This window comes from Neodiprion virginianus, chromosome 6 (genome assembly GCF_021901495.1).
Source record: "Neodiprion virginianus isolate iyNeoVirg1 chromosome 6, iyNeoVirg1.1, whole genome shotgun sequence".
Classification (NCBI taxonomy): Eukaryota; Metazoa; Arthropoda; class Insecta; order Hymenoptera; family Diprionidae; genus Neodiprion; species Neodiprion virginianus.
Window position 1 is genome coordinate 28,773,302 of NC_060882.1, and position 20,396 is coordinate 28,793,697.

The following is a 20,396-nucleotide window of genomic DNA, read 5'->3' on the forward strand; positions in this document are numbered from 1 at the left end:
GATTATAATAATATATACTTCAAAAATAATAATAATAATTATAATTACTAATAATTATTAAAATAACTATACGTCAAACATATAATATATCGTGTGTGATAGAATTAAGAGTAAACGCAAAACCTAACTTTGGCTAATAATTGATATTTCTTAATTGAAGAGTACGATTCAAGCTATTTTTTCTTCTTCCTTCTACTTTTTAACACATTTTTACCATTTATTAATATCATGCTCTTGAATCTTGAAATATCAGACTAAAATGAAGTAAGGTCAGTATATGTATGAAACTGTATGAAGGCTCGGTGTTTATCTTTTTTTATTCTTGTATTTTTTTCGCTGGGATTGATTACTACTCTGATTTGCGCGAAAATACATCCGGTATTTTTCATGCTATACTGAATTTATATCATGAATTCTTATATGCATTTGGTGTACGGTGTATTCTCCCTTGAACAATATCGATGTCTCATTTTGGATCTCGTGTATAAAACCGTTTCTCACAAGCATGAGCAACATCTAGGTACTTTATCGACTACAACGCAACAAAGTTCCTCGATGAACATGATCGAGTGTGACAATAATAATACTCGTTTAACTAAATAAATTAAAAAAACTAAGAATATGTTAGTCTGCGATTGAATTCGGTACAAAGATGTATGTTACGAGTGGAAGAAAATTTTCAGGTATACGTTACGCATAAATCATCAGCCAACTCGAGCGATGCCAATGATAAAACATGATTAATTACACGAAAATTAATGTTATAGAATGGTGAAATATTTTCATAAACAGTAAAAATCTTAAAATACTTCCATTTTATGGTGGTTTTTCCTGGATAAATATATTTGGTTGTATACACGAGACACACTTTCTTTCTAACGAGTTCTAGATGATTAGATCAAACAAATGTTCTAGTCTCTAGGTGAAAAAGATGCACGTTATCAATGAATTTATTAATTTAATGATCGCGGTATATGGTTTTTTGATGCTGCGGTGGTCCGTTGTAGAGTAATTATAATTATTATAAATATATAATATAGGTCCATATGTGTTTTCATGTGTGTATAATGTATGTATGTTTGTATTTATGTATTTACTAAATGTAATGTATACGTAATTGTGTACATGAGAGAGGGAGAGGGAGAGAGAAAGAGAGAGAGAGAGAGAGAGAGAGAGAGAGAGAGAGAGAGAGAGAGAGAGAGAGAGAGAGAGAGTGAAGAGTGTGTGTATACTAGGAATGTACATAGTGTACGTAGTAGTTTATAATTAGATTTGTGTATAAAACGATTGATTATACGTAATTATATACTCATTACTCATTTTTTTTTCTTTTCCTTTATATCAAACGACACATGTAATTAATGATATCGATATTAGTCTCATGGTGTGATAGCCCTTAGTAAATGGCAATCTACATTTGCCAATAGGCTAGTCTTGTCCTGTCTTCTCGTAGTACTATGTCAATGTGGTCACGCGCATGCATCACAAAATACACAGCACGTTTTTTTTCTGTTTACGTGACAATCAATACAGAGATTTTCAAGCGAGTGGCCACATTTAAAAAAATTTATAACTATCATCGTCGAATAATTTATTTTTTTTTTCTTTTTTTTTTTTCTCCTTTTCTTTCTTTTACACCATTTTGGATAAATAAGAACTAAAGTGCTCCTCTTTGTACTGAAAACTACTACCTTATACCTTGGCTATAAAGTAACATTAATGAAACACTTAATCGTAAACAATTATTTGCATTATTATTTTAATACAGCTTTTTCCCCTTTTTCCTTTTCTTTTTGGAAATACGATACATTATTACTCAAGTCATTAAGTTTAAATAAATAAAATGAAGACTCGATGGTTGCTTCCAATTATTAATATTATTATATTACAACGAATCTACCTTAGATCCGTTCTCATGTGTTTCAATTAAAAAAAAAAGCACGGTTACTTTGTAACCTGTTAAATTTTAATTGCCCTTTTTTACTTACATACAAACTGACTAATCTCAGTTTACTTAATTTGTTGAATTTGTGTCAGAATTTGCAAATTAAACAGAATAGTAGATGCGTTAGGTTGATAATTCCTTGCATACATTCATTGTGAAAATATATGTGAGATTTAATAACATTAAAAATGCGACGGTGAAGTTTGAAAGTTGGAGTTGTTTGTTCGGAATAATACTAAGTGAAAATCAATTATGAAGAAGAAGTAATAAATAAGGAATCTTCTCGTTTGTTTGTTGTAAAATAGTTTTATAGTATGTATTATATCTTAAATAGATCACATGCAAGCGTATGTTTATGTAATTTTAAAAACGTAGCCATTTACTTGCGAACCGCTGTACTGTTCATTAATATTTAATATTAATACTTCTAGTCGTATACTCTTGCTAGAGTAAAAGTGGTCTTTGTGCGCCCCGATATAACTAATCTTCGGGGCGTGTGTAGGCAATACAGAGAGCTTCAGCATGTATTTTCGCTCTCTTGATATGCGATAGAACTATCCTAACAAAACTTGTCGTTACATTTTTCTTTCATTTGGTATGTCTTAGTCTTATTTTATTCAAAAAAAAGAAAAAAGAAAATATTATTAATAATAATAATAGTATTTTTATATTACCATGTACTTAATACATTAAGTTCAATGAGACGTAATGAGTTTGTTGAAATTTAAATTAGTCGTGATGATGAGCAGATCTACTTTTGTATTTAGGCAATCGATTGAAGATTGAATTGAATATGATGAAAATAGTAGTTAATTAGAAACTTATAACTTAACGTGACCGGTGTATAGTATTCGTATAGCAATTGAAAACACGTATAAACATGTTAACAACAACAACAACAACAACGGAAAAGCACGCAACGTTAAAATACAAGAATTTATGAACTTTACTTTCACATCACCAATTTCCCGATGAAGATAACATTCTGTTCTTTGTCTATTTTTTAGGCAGATGTTTCATTCAACTTCAGAACATATTCAATTACAGGTACTTCTAATTCTTAGAAGTATTTGCAATCGAAAGAAGAAGAAATATGAGTTATACGCATATCTGGCTTTCGCACTAAACTAACACCGAGTACTTAAATCGCTGTAGTATGATTTGAAAAAATCTTGAATAAAAATCATATTCAAATTGGATGTAAAATGAATGCAGCTGGTTTTCAACTACCGGATTCTTTGCTTATCTAGCCAACTACTTTACGTACATCCCGATTATTGATGTTCAGAATGTACGAAAAATTTGTTTTGCTTTCTATCGTTAAAAATATCAATGTGCTATGGAAATACCTCTATTATATTGTTATGTTTTATTATTATTCACCTTTAGCAAGCAGGAATACTCATATCCAGTCATTATCTCGTGAGTACGGTCAACGTGTGCTTCGTATATTGAGCATCCACGTTGGTAGATACCAAATTCAAATGAACACACACACACACACACACAAATGAAAATATTAAGCCTAATTTGAAATGCGAGTTGGCAACCCCAACAAGTCATTAACAACGATGATCAAGATATACCTTGCCAAATATAATGCAATAACTTTTTTTAAAAACAATAATAATTGCATGATTAAAAGCAGGTATATCTTTTCTTTTTAAAATAGCATTTAAACACTTTGTGACAAAATAATATTAATTTTAGGTTTCACTATTGCACCGATATTTACAATGGACGTTACTTATGCTTCGTATCGTGTCAAAGAAATTTTTATCTTTGATACCAATGATAATCAGTAAATAAAAATCACTTAAAATTTCTATAAAAAAAAGCTCGCGTTTAGTCTTGACGATATTACTAAACGTCTGAGTGCGGTATTTTAGCTGGTTATAAGCGAAATAAAAACTTCAACGATCATACGCGCAATTAGTCAAAGTTTTTTTACATGTTACACATGAACATGGTCATCATTACACGTAAGTTTAAGTTCAATTTGTCAAACTGCGAGATTGCCTTCGTAAAAGTGCGATTTATACAATCGAAATTAAACCTATCTGTGTTTTCGTAACTTGGTCAATATTCCCCAAGCGACATACCATTCCATTTTTTAAATGAATCAATCTTTCTTGAAGAAGGAATTATGTGAAACATATTTAAGTTTTCTATTGTTTAAAGCTCTCATTCATATCAACATTCGGTTGACATTATTTCTGTATTATTTTTTTTTATTACGTGTGGCATGAAAAAAACTTCAGATATTGACATGCCATTGAATTATTGTTGCGACGCATAATTTTCTCAATGCTCATCGAGTTTGAAATGATGATTGACATAAATTTTCTTGATCAAGATCGATCTGCGTAAACAAAACATTAGGCATACAAATTACAGCTAAGGGTCAACAAAAATTAAATTTGTTTCAATATTACTTGTGTCAAAGACACAGTGAAAAAAAGTTTCTCAGCCAAAGTATCATGATTGATTATAACTAAAAAACAAACAAAAATAAAAATAGCGCAAATCAGACTAAGCAAATAAGTTATCTCCGCAGCGATAAAATATCTGTCACTGGATGTAACTAACCATAAGCCATTGCGTTTCATACAATGTAACACAAGAGAATCCCTTCAATCAATGAAGTGCAAAAAGACGGAAAAAGAAAATTAAAATAAAAACATTAAATGCCGTATGAAAAAAATAATAGGTAAGTAAATGAAGTCAGTACGTCTGTGGCTAATTTAAATGAAAATTGGTTAAAAACCTGCTAAAAACATTAGAATAAAATCTTAGCGGACAAAGCTCGTATGCGTAGCTGGCATTGGGCGTGATGGGATTCATCGGGGCCAAATAAGGCCTGAATAGTTAGGGTTTGATGTTGTCACTGTTCAAAGATAGCGAATCGGAGAGCTTTTGTTGCGACAGTTCGCTTACACCGCCACCACTCATTAATTTAGCATTGTTATTCTCTGAATTTGGAACTTTCGAGTATTCCCGCTTGCGAGGCATACTTTCCGTTTTAACTATAGTTATATCAGGATTATTTTCAAGAACCGAAGTTGCTGCTTTAGTAATTGGTGTTGGAACGTCCACGAATCCACCCCCTTCCCGTTTTATAGGAGTTGCTGTAGAAATGTTTGGAACGACCGAAGCGACGTTGGCATTTATTTTCTGAAGAATATCATTCACGGCATCATTTTCTGTTTCACTGCCACCGTCAATCGCTGATATGGGGCCAGCTAGTTCTCCTGAAAGAGACAGCCTGTCTGGTCCTTGCAATGTAGATAAGTATGTGGCAAGTGTTTGTACAGTTACATTGAGGTATTCAGCAGCACGAAATAAGGTTATTTCCTTCCTTCGTAATTTGGCCAACACTTCGGCAGGGCCCGGTTCTGCCCAGAAATCTCTCACTCTGTAAATTTCAAAAGACTATACTTGAACAAATTAAGACGAGGCTTTGAAGCATAAAAAGAAAAATAGAAAACAAATAAAATGAGAAATAAAAAGTGCTCTAAACACGATATAGCATAGCGGTTGAGCTGAAATATCAAGATAAAATCTGTATACGTTTATGTTGAATGAATGCAGTTGTATTTACATATCACGCACCTTTCACTACTACAGGGTTCGTACGCTTTTTGGAACTTCAAATTCCCTGACTTTTCCAACTGATCCAGCCTGAAAATAGGATTTTTTTCAGTAAACTTCCAAGAAACATGCCGCTGATTAATAATAATTTTTTTGCATATTAATACTAATACCTTCAATATTACCTAGTAATTAATTTACTGTCCGACTACTAATTTACAAACAACAGCCAGCGATTTTCAGTAAGAAAAAAACGAAATGAGTTTTGATATTAAATAATGTACGTATAAGAACGAGTTTATTTCTTCAAGAAACTTACGAGTCCAGTCTCATCTTCGAAATTCCCTGACTTTTCCCTGACTTCTCCCTGCTGTAAGAAACTCCCTGAGTTTTCCCTGTGCGTACGAACCCTGTACTACCGAATTTATTTTTATCTTTATCGTGTACAAGAATTTGAATTAATGAACATTGATAAAGCTACGTAATTTGTTTCAACTCTATTTACAATCAATACATAATTTAAGGGATAACGTTACAAATAGACAGAAATCAGAGTTCAGAGAGCAGGGATAGACTGATGAATCAAACTTATTTCAATTAGACTGATGTAACTTACGTTTAATCTTTGTTCGTTAATAAGGAAAAATACCAAGAGAGCATAAATAATCTACAAACCTGTATGGGTGTTTAAGGCAACCGTAGCTGTCACGGTATCTACCGTATAGAGTTCCATAAGAGACACCGAGAATTTCAGCTGCCGTTTTCATTTCCAATTCCTTGCTTTTAATAGCATCCATGACACGTCGTGTGAATGGTTCCTCCCAAAATTCTTGGCGACGTCCGGTTGTCAAATAGTCATTCATCTTTACCACATCTCGGAATTGCTCTGGAATTGCTGGGTTAGGAGCATTGGAATTAGATGTCACGGATGCTGTAAGAAAATAAATGTATAGTATCTCATTTTGATTCAACTAGACCAGGATAGAATGTTGATAAAATTGAAAACAGAGGCAACAAATTCTACTCACGTTTCTTATCGTCCGGAGCGGCGGAATCATCTTTAGACATGTAAGATAACTGTAAAGAAAATAACCTTGATTGAATAATTTACAAAAAAAATAATATGTAGACATATTTTAAGTCAAACTAAACGAGGCTTTAAACTGTCAGAAATGTCAGTGAAATATATTTTCATGGTAAATAATTTAAGGAAAGTAACTAATTGTAGTAGTCATTGAAGACCGTGTACAAAAAAGCAGTCTTGAAACAATTTCAGTTACGATGATGAGAAGCTTGATGCTTCTGCGTCCTAAACAATCGTGAGCTAGGATCAGAACTAAAATTCAGGAAACGCACCACTGGTAATGGGGTTTCGTTATTTTCAGACAGCACCATATCACCATCCCAACTCTCGTGGTCTCCTTCGCTCATCATTTCTTCCTGTATACGAAACACAATCATGCATATCAAAATTGAAAAAAGCACATGGTGTTAAATACTTGAAATTTGTCAATAATTATGGTTATAGACGAGCTGCTGAAACCTGTGTTACATTGAAGGTATCATCCGAGCCAACATTGCCAGTAACGCAGGTGACCTTTGGTGTAAAAACATCGTGTGCAGATGGGGGATCGTCGAGAGGTGGACGTCCTCGGCGTCGTTGTTTAGGTGGTGAAGACTCCTCTGCGTCACCTTCCCTGAGAACTGTTTCTACTCCTGGAGTAGCTGCTCCTGGGCTGTGACCACTGTTGCTCATATCATTTTGTACCGAATCACTGCGCCAGCTGACCTCGGCCAGACCCTTGATGTGCAAATCTTCTGCAGTCTTTAGTAGAGATGATAACCTTGTCTACAATGTGGACGAGAATGATTAATAATCTTCGAAATTGCATCAAATGTACAAAAACGCGTTTTAATATCTCAAAACTGGAAAAAACAAATATTTCTCATTCATGTCCTCTATTTGTGGCTAATCGAGTACGCGGTATTTTTATTATTGATGATTTCCTACTTATCAATTTTCTCTGAAATACGCTCTAGCCTCTGAATGCTAAATAATAATATGCACTTTCTACAAACAGCTTTCTATTGCTGACTGAATCGGAAAAATGCTATGTGGGTCACCAGAGTAAGAAGAATAATGTACTTTAGAAATGCGTACTTTCATTTTTTTTTCTTCCATTTTTTTTAATAACAGAATAAACATGTGAACATTGATGCAAACTTTGACGGTTTTTCTTACTGACGCTATTTTCTGAAATATCTTATATAGTTTATCACATACTCTCCATAAACTTAACAATCATGTTAACAAGATATACACACTAGTCTCGATTCTATGTTTCCGAAGGAGTACCGAACGAGGTATGCCAATTTTTTACAAGCGCTGTTCAATGTATTGCCGGTGAAGATGAAGCATCCGAATTTTTAACATTCGCTGGTTCGGCGAATCATCAGATTCTGACTGAGTAATGTGAAATAATACTTACATGGTCGATGTTTATCTCTCCTTTGTACATGAAGTCAACGAGAACTTTAATATCGGCAAACTTAACGTCGCGCATGATGACAATAGGATCCCTTTCTGCATATTCTGATAGTATAGTGTCAAAGTATGTGCTACAAGCTGATAACACCACCTGTTTATTGCGAAAAAAAAAAAGGAAATACAGAAATTCATGAATTCTAATAAGTATTATTCAAAGTAGATAACAAACTGAAAAATTATCTTTTCAAATTCGACATAGATATATAGGAACTTAAACTAGGTTTTCAATATTTTAATGGACTGTTGCAGACATACTGGCTAAAAGAGAACGACTCATCGAAACCCACTACAAAATTTTATTAGCAAAGCTGTTTAATTATAGAGTTGAGAACGTAAAATATTAAAAATAATTCCTACGAGTAAAGAATTTGGATTCCACATTTCAGATAGTATTACTGATCGCCGAGAATAAATGATATGCGAGGAAAATATCAGGATAAAAAATGATGATTGGAAAGTAATTATTATTCATGTGTTGAATATAAATGAGTCTTGTTCATAAAGCCTGACGAACGAAAATCAAGGAATTACATTTAAAATTCCATAGTTTGTGATATTGTTATTATTAATACTAGATTGAATAGTCTTAAACAGATTCCGTATGAGACATGGAAGAAGACACAAGAATTTTTTAAATAAAGAACACACGAATTCTTATTGTATCACGTGATTAGTTAAATACATTACTCTAGGTATAGAAAAATTTGTCAATATGTCAGTTTTATTCGACACGCGAGGTGACAGTTTAAATTGAAGTTATTATTATTTTAAAATAGTAATTCAAACTCTTGCAAAATGATATCTTGGAGGGGCTTGGAAAAAGTGAATATATCTAGTGCAGCCCCACCCAAGTTCTCCAGGCAGTCAATAGCCTGAATATTTAATATCTGAAGTTGGTATTGATTTTCTCAATTTTTATGTCTCCACAAATAAGGTCATAAAGCCAAGGCACGTTACTTTTCAGAGCAGCTATATACTGGTTTATATCCTGGAAAGCTTTTATGGGAAAATATATTGAGATAAAAAATAAATTATATTTTTCATTTTATATCCAAGTCATTACTTCTGCGTTGTATAAATTTTTTTTATTCTACCGACTTTTATTCCACGACTTTAAAACCTTGCATTAATATGTGCTACTTACTTTTGTTACGATTATTTTTATTCCTTATAATGAACGTAAAGTTAAATAAAAAATTGAATGTAATTATGAAGAAAAAAGTTAAAAAAAAAAAAAAAAAAACTGTACTGAAATGCAGAGTGAACTGAATAAAATTGTTTGGCAAGTACCGCTTACATAATGGAAATCGCTTCTGCATGATCATTGCGGTCACCGTTGAATAACGTATAATAGAACAAAACTGAAAGCTGACAAAGTTTGAACAATTCTAGAGTATAAAATACCATCTGCTGATGTCGAAAAAAATGTCTATTTCAAATAGTTTTTTTTTTTCTAATTCATGTACATAAATTGATTGGTTTCGATTATCGTTTTATACATAAAATATACAGTAAGCTGCTTGTATCAGGCCATATTTATAATGTTATTTGTATTGGATAGTGAAGTAATCAACAATCTTATATCTAATGCTCATGAAAGATACGTTCAAAGTATTTCACAATGACCAAGGATGAAAATACTGTATTAAAGAAACTAGAGAGTGCCTCGTAGCTCAAAATTCTAAGAAACCAGTCAGCTGCGAAGGCCAGAGCAGTAAAAAAAGGCATTAAAATTTTCGAATTTCAGCTAGCAGTGTAGGCACAAGAGGAGTAGGGAACAGGAACTGGAATGGTGAAGGGATATGGAGGAGAGGGGAGACAAATGGTAAACGTTAGGAATGACTCAGTAAAGGAGTGAAGCACGAGCACAAATTCAAATACATAAAGACAGACAGAGAGGTAGGAGTAGCAGCAGCACCAGCAACACCAGCAGGGAAAAGTACTTACTCATACAAAAATATTGATTAAACTTTTTTTATAGCCCATTTCGTAGAATTAAATTTTAATTCAGTAAAACGCTGGATGTTCCTTTTTACTCGTGTTACAGGTATAATAAAATTTCATATTCATCTCTCACTCCGCCTTTGACTCTACATCTTCCACAACGTCATGGAATTAAAATACCAATTTTCTATACGTCGAGAAAACAACAAATATCACTAATTTTCCTAAAACGGAGCATATTTAATTCTCATTTACATTGATCACCGTATACTCATACATTTAGAAATTGATAAATTCATTTGGATTCTTTACACGCATTTATATAGCGTGCAATTTAATTTTCACTAATGGAAAATAATAAATAAAGTTTCTCGAGTAAATTGGTATTAATGTGAAGATTTATAAGACCTAGATTCAGCGAAATTTCAAAGACGTTCCTTGGAAATCGGTTTTCGGACCAAGCTTGAAATTAGAAAGTCTAACGCAATGACAGTAAATTTCTAATCCTGTTTGAAAGAAAATGAAAAAAAATGAAAAACAATAATTTCTACTTTTTCATTACAATAATAACCTGGATGGTTGTACACCTGGATGCAGGTGCTACTAGATGAGGAAACAGCTGCCCCCCTCCCCCCCATCGAATATTCTCCCCTATACCAAGGTAACTGACACATCCTTTGTTTATTACGAATTGAAACAAAATTTTCTACCGAGAGTGTACTCCCCTCCACGACGCCCCCCATTATCATTTAAATACGTCATACTGTAGTAGCGAGGAAAGCAAAAACTCTTGGGCTGTTTCTAAATTTAGGAGGAAGTATTGATTTTACAATTTAGACCCCTCCCAAAGAAAAAATAAACCAAGCCAAATGTACTTTACTTTGATAAAGTGCCCACTGTACATGGCCATTTAGTTCAATGCACAGACAGTGTGCGATATGACATTTTTTTTTTTCTACCTTTATCGAGAATGAATAATAAAGGGGCCTTTGTATTAACGATCAAGTGAGAGATGCGAGGATACGAAATTCAATTACAATTTTTCTCTTATAACTCTTTACCATAGCGTCTTCCGTATGTTTTATATCAATTTACCAATCATCTATTTGATCACCATTTTTCACAGTATTAGACCGTCCATGACTTGAAAAATTAGCACTTTAGCTAAATTCGTGCATATTCACAAAATGGACCCCATGAGCTAGTCAAAATGCTTCGAGTCACTAAAGTTTTATATTTAAACCTGGACTGTGGAAAAAGTATGGCTAATGAAAAATAGAAGCTCGAATACAAAAATCTTAAGACAAGCCAGAAAGAAAACTTATGCTCTGCGTATTATAATGCGCTACAATTGTGATGCAGATTTGAAGCTTAAGAGTCGTTAGTTAATATAACAACATAAGAGCAGGACTGTTTAGCGCGAGGACTGACGACAGTTTTCATCTGCAGAATATATAAGAAAGCCTGTTTAAAATGGCTGATGGATAAGAACCTGCAGTTAGACCAACGCAAAAAGGAGAAAAGCTCTATAAATTGTCGATTCCTTCCATAGACCACCTATAAACTCGACGTATTCTTACCTTGTGTGCACGCAGGGTTTGTCCCTCGCACGCAAGCGTCACGTCACAGTAAGCCTGCCGTTCTAGGAGCTGCGAGAACATGGTCTGTAGGTTGCTGTGATGATATTTCCATCGTAGACAATATTGTTGAGGGAACATGTTGCCGTTGGATGCTGATGCTGACGCTGACGCTGAACCGCCTCGTTGTTGCAGCATGCGCAAGCTGGGCACCACTTCTCCTCCCTTCCCTCCGTAGTTCACCGTCTCGTCGCCTTCCTCTGCCCCAGTCACTGTGCAAAAAAAGAACATGTCATTGTTAAGAATACTGTTCTGGTTTAAGTTTTCAATGGCTTTTTTTCCCCCTCTTCCTCTATCTGTCTGCGTTAATGACGATTCCTTTCTATTTTTATATGATCTGCGTGAGGTGAAACCTACCAGTGCCCTCGTCGCCTTCCTCGTCAAGGTACGACCAGTCGCTTATTTGATGTTCGAATTCGAACCTGTCTGAGTCTTCGAACTCGTCGATTTCTTGAATATCCTCTGCCTCGAATAGCTCCTCCAAATCTCCTTTTAGCCACAGTGAATCTCCTCCGTAGTTGCTGCTGTTAGATTTTGCACTACCGTCGTCTTTACCGTCAAGCTTTTGTCGAACCACCAATTTATTTTCCTATAAAATAGAATCAAAACAGGTTTTTTTTTAATTTACTTCTAGCAGGCTGGGATAATGTGAAACATTACAACTATTTTAATTTTTATGCTATCCGATGTTGGAAGCAGACATTTTTATTGAAATTATACATTTTTATTAGTATTAAGTAGAAATTAATGATGATGCAAGAATTTTTTTTTACTATTATTCGTTGCTACTATTAATCAGTGGAGTCACTGTCATTGATGATGGTATCCGCTAGCATTCGTGGCAACAAACATGGTATCCCTGTGTGATGCAACGTTAAAATACATTATTATAATACAGTAAGTAACCTGAATGTGAAAGACTAGTTTTGATACGATAAACGAACGACACGCCACAGTATAATATAACATATATCAATGAGCGACGATGTCACTTTTCTTGAATTGAAAGAGAAGGAAAAACAAAAAAAAAATATGAGAATAAAATTAAACCATTAAAAACACCCGACAGAAAAATGAAAGCAGTTATTCAACGTTCAAAATAAATATGACACAACCTCTTCAAATTCTATACCGGTATGAAACTCTCTGTCAGAGGAATATTTCACTGCCCGAAAGTTCTTGGCAATATATATATATATATATATATATATATATATTTGTTTTTTTAAATTTTATTTCGTTTTCTTTCGTACCATGACTTAATAGAATTACGTTTACGTCTAATTTTTCTTTACCTCATTTTTATTTTCAAAGATATTATATACAGCTATACGTCATAATGACACGTGATTTTTTATTTCTTGTTGACGTATCTTTCTTCATTCTTACATGCTCGATCTCTCTCTCTCTCTCTTCCCTCTACATATATTAACACAATTGAAGGCCAGGGATCATGAGCTTAAAATCGATACCAAGAATCTAGAAATGAGTATTAAAAACTGCTGGTTGTTAGAAATTTTGAACTACAAAGTTTGCGAAGCTAATTTTAGTACAGCCTGAGAAACGAACGTTGAAACATATTTCAGTATCTTATTTTTATTGCGTATATAGAGGTACACATACATAATCGCGTTGAATGAGTGGGTACGTAAAATTTTGAATAAACAAATATACGTGTTTCGCGATTACGTAAGCAAAGGAAGAGAAAATTGTTTTTTTCCTCTCTTTTTTCTTTTTTCTTTTTTTTTTCTTGAGCTAATTAAATTCAAATTGATATGAAAACATAACTTATTTGTTGAAACGAGAAAAAAAAAGAGTAAGGAAAAAAAAACTACTACGTCGCTTCGACATACGTAAGTTGAGAAATTTTTCGCGTGATTCAAGGCTTATACAGCATCTATATTATTTTTGCTATATTTGTCTATACACACGAGATTACGATTCATACATACGTACTATGTGCAGATAATTCGTGTGGAATACAATTCATTTGAAATAAGTTTATTATTCAAATGCGTGCGAGAGAGCAGGAGAGTAAAAATTGATGAGTGATAAATTACATAAAGTTCTATTTTTATAGCATGATGAGGATTTGAAGAATATATATATGTGTATAATATATTTTTTTTCTTCAATTTTTACACATCGCCTAACGCGAATAGTCACATAAACCGTAATTCACGCTTCCCTCCGACAAGCCTGTATATGTGTGTACGTACGGTACATAAACGAGTATGTAATCTCTGTATACGCCTGTAATAACAACTGCAATGCCGAACAGTATAGTAATTATAATATCGCTGACATGGGAAGCGTATTCAAAGTTTGAAATAATCGTATAGAATTCTGATAAATCTCACAACCGCTCCGCTTTGACGCGGCGTGTATCGAGATGTGGTTATGAATTTATTTTTATTTATTTTTACACGTTGTGTTACGTTCTTCTTACATTATAACACATGTGTACAACAACCTCGCCTGATACGTAATTACAAATAACAACAACGTATACGCTTGAAATAATATTGGCACAATATTTCTCTCTCACTCTCTCCGACATTATTTGTTGTATAAATATGTCTTTAATATAATTAAATAAGGATAAATAAATTACGGTGTGTATCGTACACTTAAAACGTACCTAATAAAATGCGGTATAAAATTGTTGAAAATCGCGAAATCGTTTCGATTTATTATCAACTGAATTATTATTATAACGTGCCGTACAGCATTGATTGTACACGATACAAATCAAAATATGTAAAAGATGAGAAAAAAAAAAATTAGAGACAAAGACATCTATCCACGGAAAATTGTTCAATAAATCACTGATGATAAGTTGACCGGCACAAATTTTTCCAGACACTTATCAATGTGAGAAAAAATAGTTATTTCATATCCTGTGGAACAATCATTTCCACGTAATATACGTAAATGTACATTTATTTCTCAGAATATATCGATAACAATAATGATGATGATAATAATTTGACCGATATTGTATAGAAACATTGCGTATATACTGTATTATGTACACAGTTACCGAAAACTGAATTATCATTACACGTTGACCGACCTAAAAATCTCGACAAAAATTATTCCAAAGTTTTAAACATATCGTACAGATAAGCCTACGCAAACGTCATAATATGCGTAATTGATGAAACAAAATTTCGAACTTTTATATCTCGAAGATTCGGTAGACCTGCACACACTGCACGGAATTCCGTCTAATCGTGATAAATGAATGAATAAGAAACAAAAAAAAAAAAGAAAGAAATCAAACAACAACGCAGAGATTACGTATAAATACTTCCTAATTATCTGCGTATATTATAACTACCGATTATTTTCCTTCTAATAATATCTGTCTTTGTCTCAACATAATATAGATATTAAAGGTACGCACATATGATAGATAATACTCGTAATTCAGGGTCCCTCTTTACCTAGGTAGGCGAAAATAGACATACCCACGTAGATGTACACACGTATCGTAACGACACACCGACAAAAAAAATAAACAAATAATTTGATTTTCGTCTCAACCTCTTCATCAACGCTTTGATCGAATCGCGGGATGCAAAGGACCCCGCCGCCGATTAAGCCTTTGTATTGAAGTGTATATATGTGCGTATATATAGGTATATATCGTGGCGCTGTAGCAGCAGCGTGCTGCTTTGCGTTGCTATTGACAGTAGGTGATAGAATGCCATTATTATATAGGCATTCTGATGCACCGGACCGAACCCGATACTGCACGAATTTTTCCGTTTTTCACCACTACAATTTTCCTTTTTCTTTTACGTTTTCCTTTCCCGTTATTACGCTTTATTTTGTCATTTCCTATTTTCGTTTTGTTTCTTTATACAACTGTTTTTAATCCGGCGCATGGCGCGCACACACAGTTGCCCTATTTGTTTGACACTATAAATTGACGAGTGAAATCGGCGCGCGCGCGTGCATACGTGTGTGTGAGTGCGTGCGCGCGTATAATGTTTTGTAACGTAGAGTGGTGTTTCAATATTGATATAAAATTTTATCATTCAAGAATATGTAACCATGTGACGAAAAGATACAAAATCGTTTACGCGACCGTCATACGCCAACTGGAATAATACCTAGAAGAAAAAAACAAAATAAAAAAAAAAAAAACCACACACACACACTCGGCAAGGATAGCTGATTGTTAGTTCACTTGACACGGTTGATATAGAAATTTGGAGAAAATGTGAAAAACTGTGATAAACATAATAATAATCATGTTTTTTATTTATATAATCAACGGGTATAAGAGAAAGAGAGATGGAAATAGAAAAAAATCTAAGATATAAAACGCTCGAAAACAAATTTATAACCTTGGTCAAAGTATCCGATTAAATCTAAAGGCGAAAATGTACACAGCCACAACACATTCGAACAAAGTTAGGGCTTTATCGCTCAAGTTTCTAACAGCTAAGTCACATTCGCATAGAACCAGGACAACGCCATACTATTTATTACACGCGTGTGTCGCTTGTGCATCAGCATCAGCATCAGCATGAGCAGCACCACCAGTTAAGAGAGTGCACGGCACTAAACGACGACGTTTCGCGCACTGTTCGTTTAACATCCTGATCCATGAACGGTTGTAATATTCGAAAAAAAAAAAAAATAATGTAAAAACAAAAATACGTACATACGACACAAGCACAGTGCACAGATTCGATTTATTGTTTGCATATGAGCGGAACACTCTTTTATTTTAAATTTACGCGCAACATGTCAAATGATTATTAAAAGATATCGTAGTGTCGTGACGTTACGTTATCATTGAAATTATCACGATTTTTGCGTGTGTTGTGAAAAACTTACTTCTCGTCACTCCTGGCGAATGGATTTTGAAATTTGTTAATAAGGACGATGTTGACAATAGTAACGATAGTAATGATAATAATGATAATAATGCAAGAGAGGCTTCTCTCCGTATCTCTCGAAGGTGCATTGACACTAGGGAAAATTAAGGAGTTATGTTATAAAACGCAACGACCTACAATGTGCTTCAATGCTACAAATGCTACACAACTACCCCCTCCATCCCTCCCTCCTTTTGGCTTTTGCCGCCGCCGCCGCCGCCGCCGCCGTTCCGAATCCCCACACTGCAGCCCAACACCACCATGCTCAGCCCCTTCTTAAGGCCAACGTTCCCTCTCCAACGGCGGCGATGCCCCCCTGACAGTAACGTAATAAGAATTTTCAGTACCCCCAACTTCCGAAGCTTTTCTCTCTCTATATCTCTCCCCTCTCTCTTGCTCCGTCTCTTTCTCTTTCCATTTTTCGCTCTCTTTCTATCCCTCCGTCGGGCGAACGCTGACGCTGTGTACCAGAGCTCTCGAGGCCGACGTTTTTAATCGCGATGCGGATCGTGGGCGGAAGAAATTTATATATCGCAGCATATTTGCCAAAGTAATTATTGCTCACAGGGTTTTCTTTTACGATCGGTTGTCCCTGTTTGCATCATTTTACTATTTTGTACCAGATTATACTTTGAAATTGTTCGCAAATGAGAAATTATTGAAGGTATGCCTGTATGTGTATCAGGAGAGAGAGCAAGAAATAAATAAATTATAACAATATAAAACACCTCGAGATCGAAATATTCAGGAGAATATCCTAATCAACGAATATTTAACGTCAATCAAGTACACGATAAAATAACGTTCTGACTGTTGCGCGTAATTCGATCTACAGTCGAAAATTCATTATCAATTTATTCTCATTTTAAATTGAGAACATGATATTTTTTTTGACAAATTTTCAACATCGTAAGTCAGTCCCTTAACGTGTTATAAGCTTGCCGTCTAGCGTCACGGTTCAAAGCGCAGCACTCTGGTTATACAGACACGTAAATACACACACCCACACGCAAACGTACAGCGGTGTAAGTAACTTGGAATAAAATCACGTGACGGAAAATTACTCCAAAAGTCAAGTCACCGTGTATACAAGTGTTGGTATATAATGTACAAGTGTATAGGCGGAGGTTGGGTTGCTTGTGACGTCATTCTTCCTTTACGGCTTTTCATAGAAATTTCGAATTTTCAGCAACGATTTCAGGTCTGCTGCAATCTCGGTTATTCGCAGACGGATGTCTGGCTATATGTCGCATAGGTACATACACGATATATACATATATGAGTGAGTGAGTGTGAGTGTGTGTGTGTGTGTGTTTATATACATAGATATATATACATGGTATATGCCTCTCTTTATTTCTTTCATTCTCTCTGTGGATGCGCGCGCATTGAAAAGATTCCATTGTTACGAGTATAAGAAATAAATAGAAAGAGAAAGAGATGAAGAGAAAGAAATTACATTATATACTTTATACGTAACATATATTTATGTATTTTGTGTACGTTGCTAGTACAGTAATACATCCATCCATCCATCCATCCATCCATCCAACCACCCACCCACCCACACACACGCACACACACGGTAAGACGGTGAAAGATTAACGCGGCCATATTGGACTTAATGTAACATAAGAAACATCTGTTTATAAAGACCCTCTAAATACATGATAAACATGACGTCAACGTGAGCGGGACGCGCGCGGTTTTGTATTATATGGTGACAATATGATGACTCGCATTGCTGAGAGAATTTGATGAACGAAGCTAAAACGAAGCGTCGAGAGAAGGCCAAGGGGCATTAATGGAAATAAAAATTGAAAAAAAAAGAAATAATAATGATAATAATAATAATAAAAGAAAACACCGTGTAAAATCGGTGTCCCGTTTCTTTATTATAATTTATATCCGCGAATACTCTAACGCCGTTGCGAAATTTCGAATCGTCAGAATTACCCCCCCCCCCCCCCCCATATATATGCATTATTATACGTATTACACAGCTGCATTGCTTGGAGTAGTATGGATACTGCTGCAGCGGCGGTAGGGCGTTATTATTATATATTATACTGCTCGATTCATTCCTCGTGCTTTCTCTCGCCCCTTCTAAAAAGCCTCTCTTCCTCTCCTCGCCTCTCCTCGCCGCTCCTCTCCTCTCCTCTCCTCTTCTCTTCTCTTCTCTTCTCTTCTCTTCTCTTCTCTTCAATAAGTATTCACCGAGCAGCAACCATCCGACAGAGCTTGCTCGTTGCAGTAGGATAAAGGTTCACATGCAGACAATTCTCAAACGGCACGAGTAGATTTATATCTATGTACGTATATGTACGCACGTATAAAACACACGCACAACATCGCGTCTATACCGGGTTCAATCTTGCCTCGGCATTCTAAACTAATTTAATTTCACCGTTAACGATCATTTCACAACTTGTTACAACCCCGCGTTGTCTATAAAATTACTACGTTTGTGCAGATTTCTGCTTGCACGTGACGGGTCGACGCTTCGAGTGTAAAATAACAAAGAGAGAAAGATAGAAAGTAATATCTTGCGACAAGATTGTCTTCTCACCCCATATCGCTGCATAATTATTATACGATTTAGCTCCAAGACGTACCTACAACAACATCCTCGGGTGAAAAAAATGAGAAAATGCAAGGCCCTGATCAAAGTGCATACGGTAGTGCAGCTGCGGCTTGCATTCCCCTCCGACGCCTTGACTCGCCGGCTCGTCGTACCCCGCTGCATGCAGGGGACCGTAGACAACCGGTTCCACTGCACAGTATTCACCCGCTTTTTGAGAAAAAATTGAACCCGTTTGTAAAACGAAAAAAGCTCTCTCTCTCTCTAGTCCCACTCCCCCCTCCCTTTTTCCCTCCCCTCGTCGTTCCTTCATCGGTTTCTTTCTCTGGATCTCCTCTCCGCGGACTCGAGAGCTTGGGAACCACGAGACGACGGCGACGGCGACGACACAACGACGACGTGCCACGGAGGCGACCCGCGCGTCTCTATAACACGCGTATAGGTATATCAAGAGAGAGATGGAAAGAGAAAAGGTGAGAGAGAGAGAGAGAGAGAAAGAGAGAGAGTGCAGTGCACCTCTCCGTCGAGAATCGAGGTATCTCTCTTTTACCTTCTCTCTTTCTCTTCCTTCCTCGCCGTGCCGGTCGTTCTCTCCTTTCTTCTCTCGCTCTCTCTCTCTCTCTCTCTCTCTGTCTCTATCTTTCTTTTTCCCGGCCGCACACATTACTGCACATAACTATACACACACGCGCGCGCACATAGCGTATGTACCTAGTATTCTCTTCTTGGCTCGGCAATGCTCTAGGAGTGAGAGGCGTATTGAGCATCCCTTCAGTGCACCCAGTGCAGTGCACGGACCCTATAATAATACAACGACCGCATAATGCGCGTATTCGAAACGATTGTAACTCGGCGCAGCGAATACTCCACAACATTTGTGTGATCAACAGCTATAATAAACCATATCAAATCCTCTATATTTTTCGATACCGACGAATTCGACGATACTGTATTTTTATGTGGATCCTTTTTATTCTCTCTATTACTCGTCTTGTATTATTAACCACGCAGAGAAGAAAATGGCAAAGTTTACCGAAAACACCAGGAATAGAGGAACGCGACAGATTTTTTGATAATACTTCGTAAAATGCAGAATTTACTCTATAAACAGTGAATACCACCGTATGCAGAGTAAAATCTGCCACATTTATAGTAGAAAATATCACTGACCCAAGTATTTTTTAACCAAAACCCGTGACGTGCCCCGTCTTCCTTGAGCTTTGAATAAAATCTATTCCATTTTCTTTTCTCCGCG

At 35.4% G+C, this 20,396-nt stretch overlaps 1 protein-coding gene across 13 annotated transcripts in view; it reads right to left on the reverse strand.

Moving 5' to 3' along the window:
• Window positions 1-1,329: 1,329 nt before the first annotated feature.
• The window catches only part of LOC124306598 (uncharacterized), a 36,544-nt gene continuing 17,477 nt past the window's right edge, over window positions 1,330-20,396 (reverse strand). For 6 of the 13 annotated variants that reach the window (XM_046767366.1, XM_046767370.1, XM_046767373.1 and 3 more), the window contains 10 exons: window positions 12,023-12,254; window positions 11,609-11,877; window positions 8,026-8,175; window positions 7,080-7,385; window positions 6,893-6,976; window positions 6,565-6,613; window positions 6,212-6,467; window positions 5,856-5,951; window positions 5,558-5,626; window positions 1,330-5,360 (listed from right to left, as the gene is read on the reverse strand). In XM_046767366.1, coding sequence (XP_046623322.1) covers window positions 4,814-5,360; window positions 5,558-5,626; window positions 5,856-5,951; window positions 6,212-6,467; window positions 6,565-6,613; window positions 6,893-6,976; window positions 7,080-7,385; window positions 8,026-8,175; window positions 11,609-11,877; window positions 12,023-12,254 — 2,058 coding nt within the window. In that variant the 3' untranslated portion in view covers window positions 1,330-4,813. Of the gene's footprint in view, window positions 5,378-5,557; window positions 5,627-5,855; window positions 5,952-6,211; window positions 6,468-6,564; window positions 6,614-6,892; window positions 6,977-7,079; window positions 7,386-8,025; window positions 8,176-11,608; window positions 11,878-12,022; window positions 12,255-20,396 lie in introns of all 13 variants that reach the window. The other 7 variants (XM_046767367.1, XM_046767376.1, XM_046767377.1 and 4 more) reach the window with 7 other exon arrangements.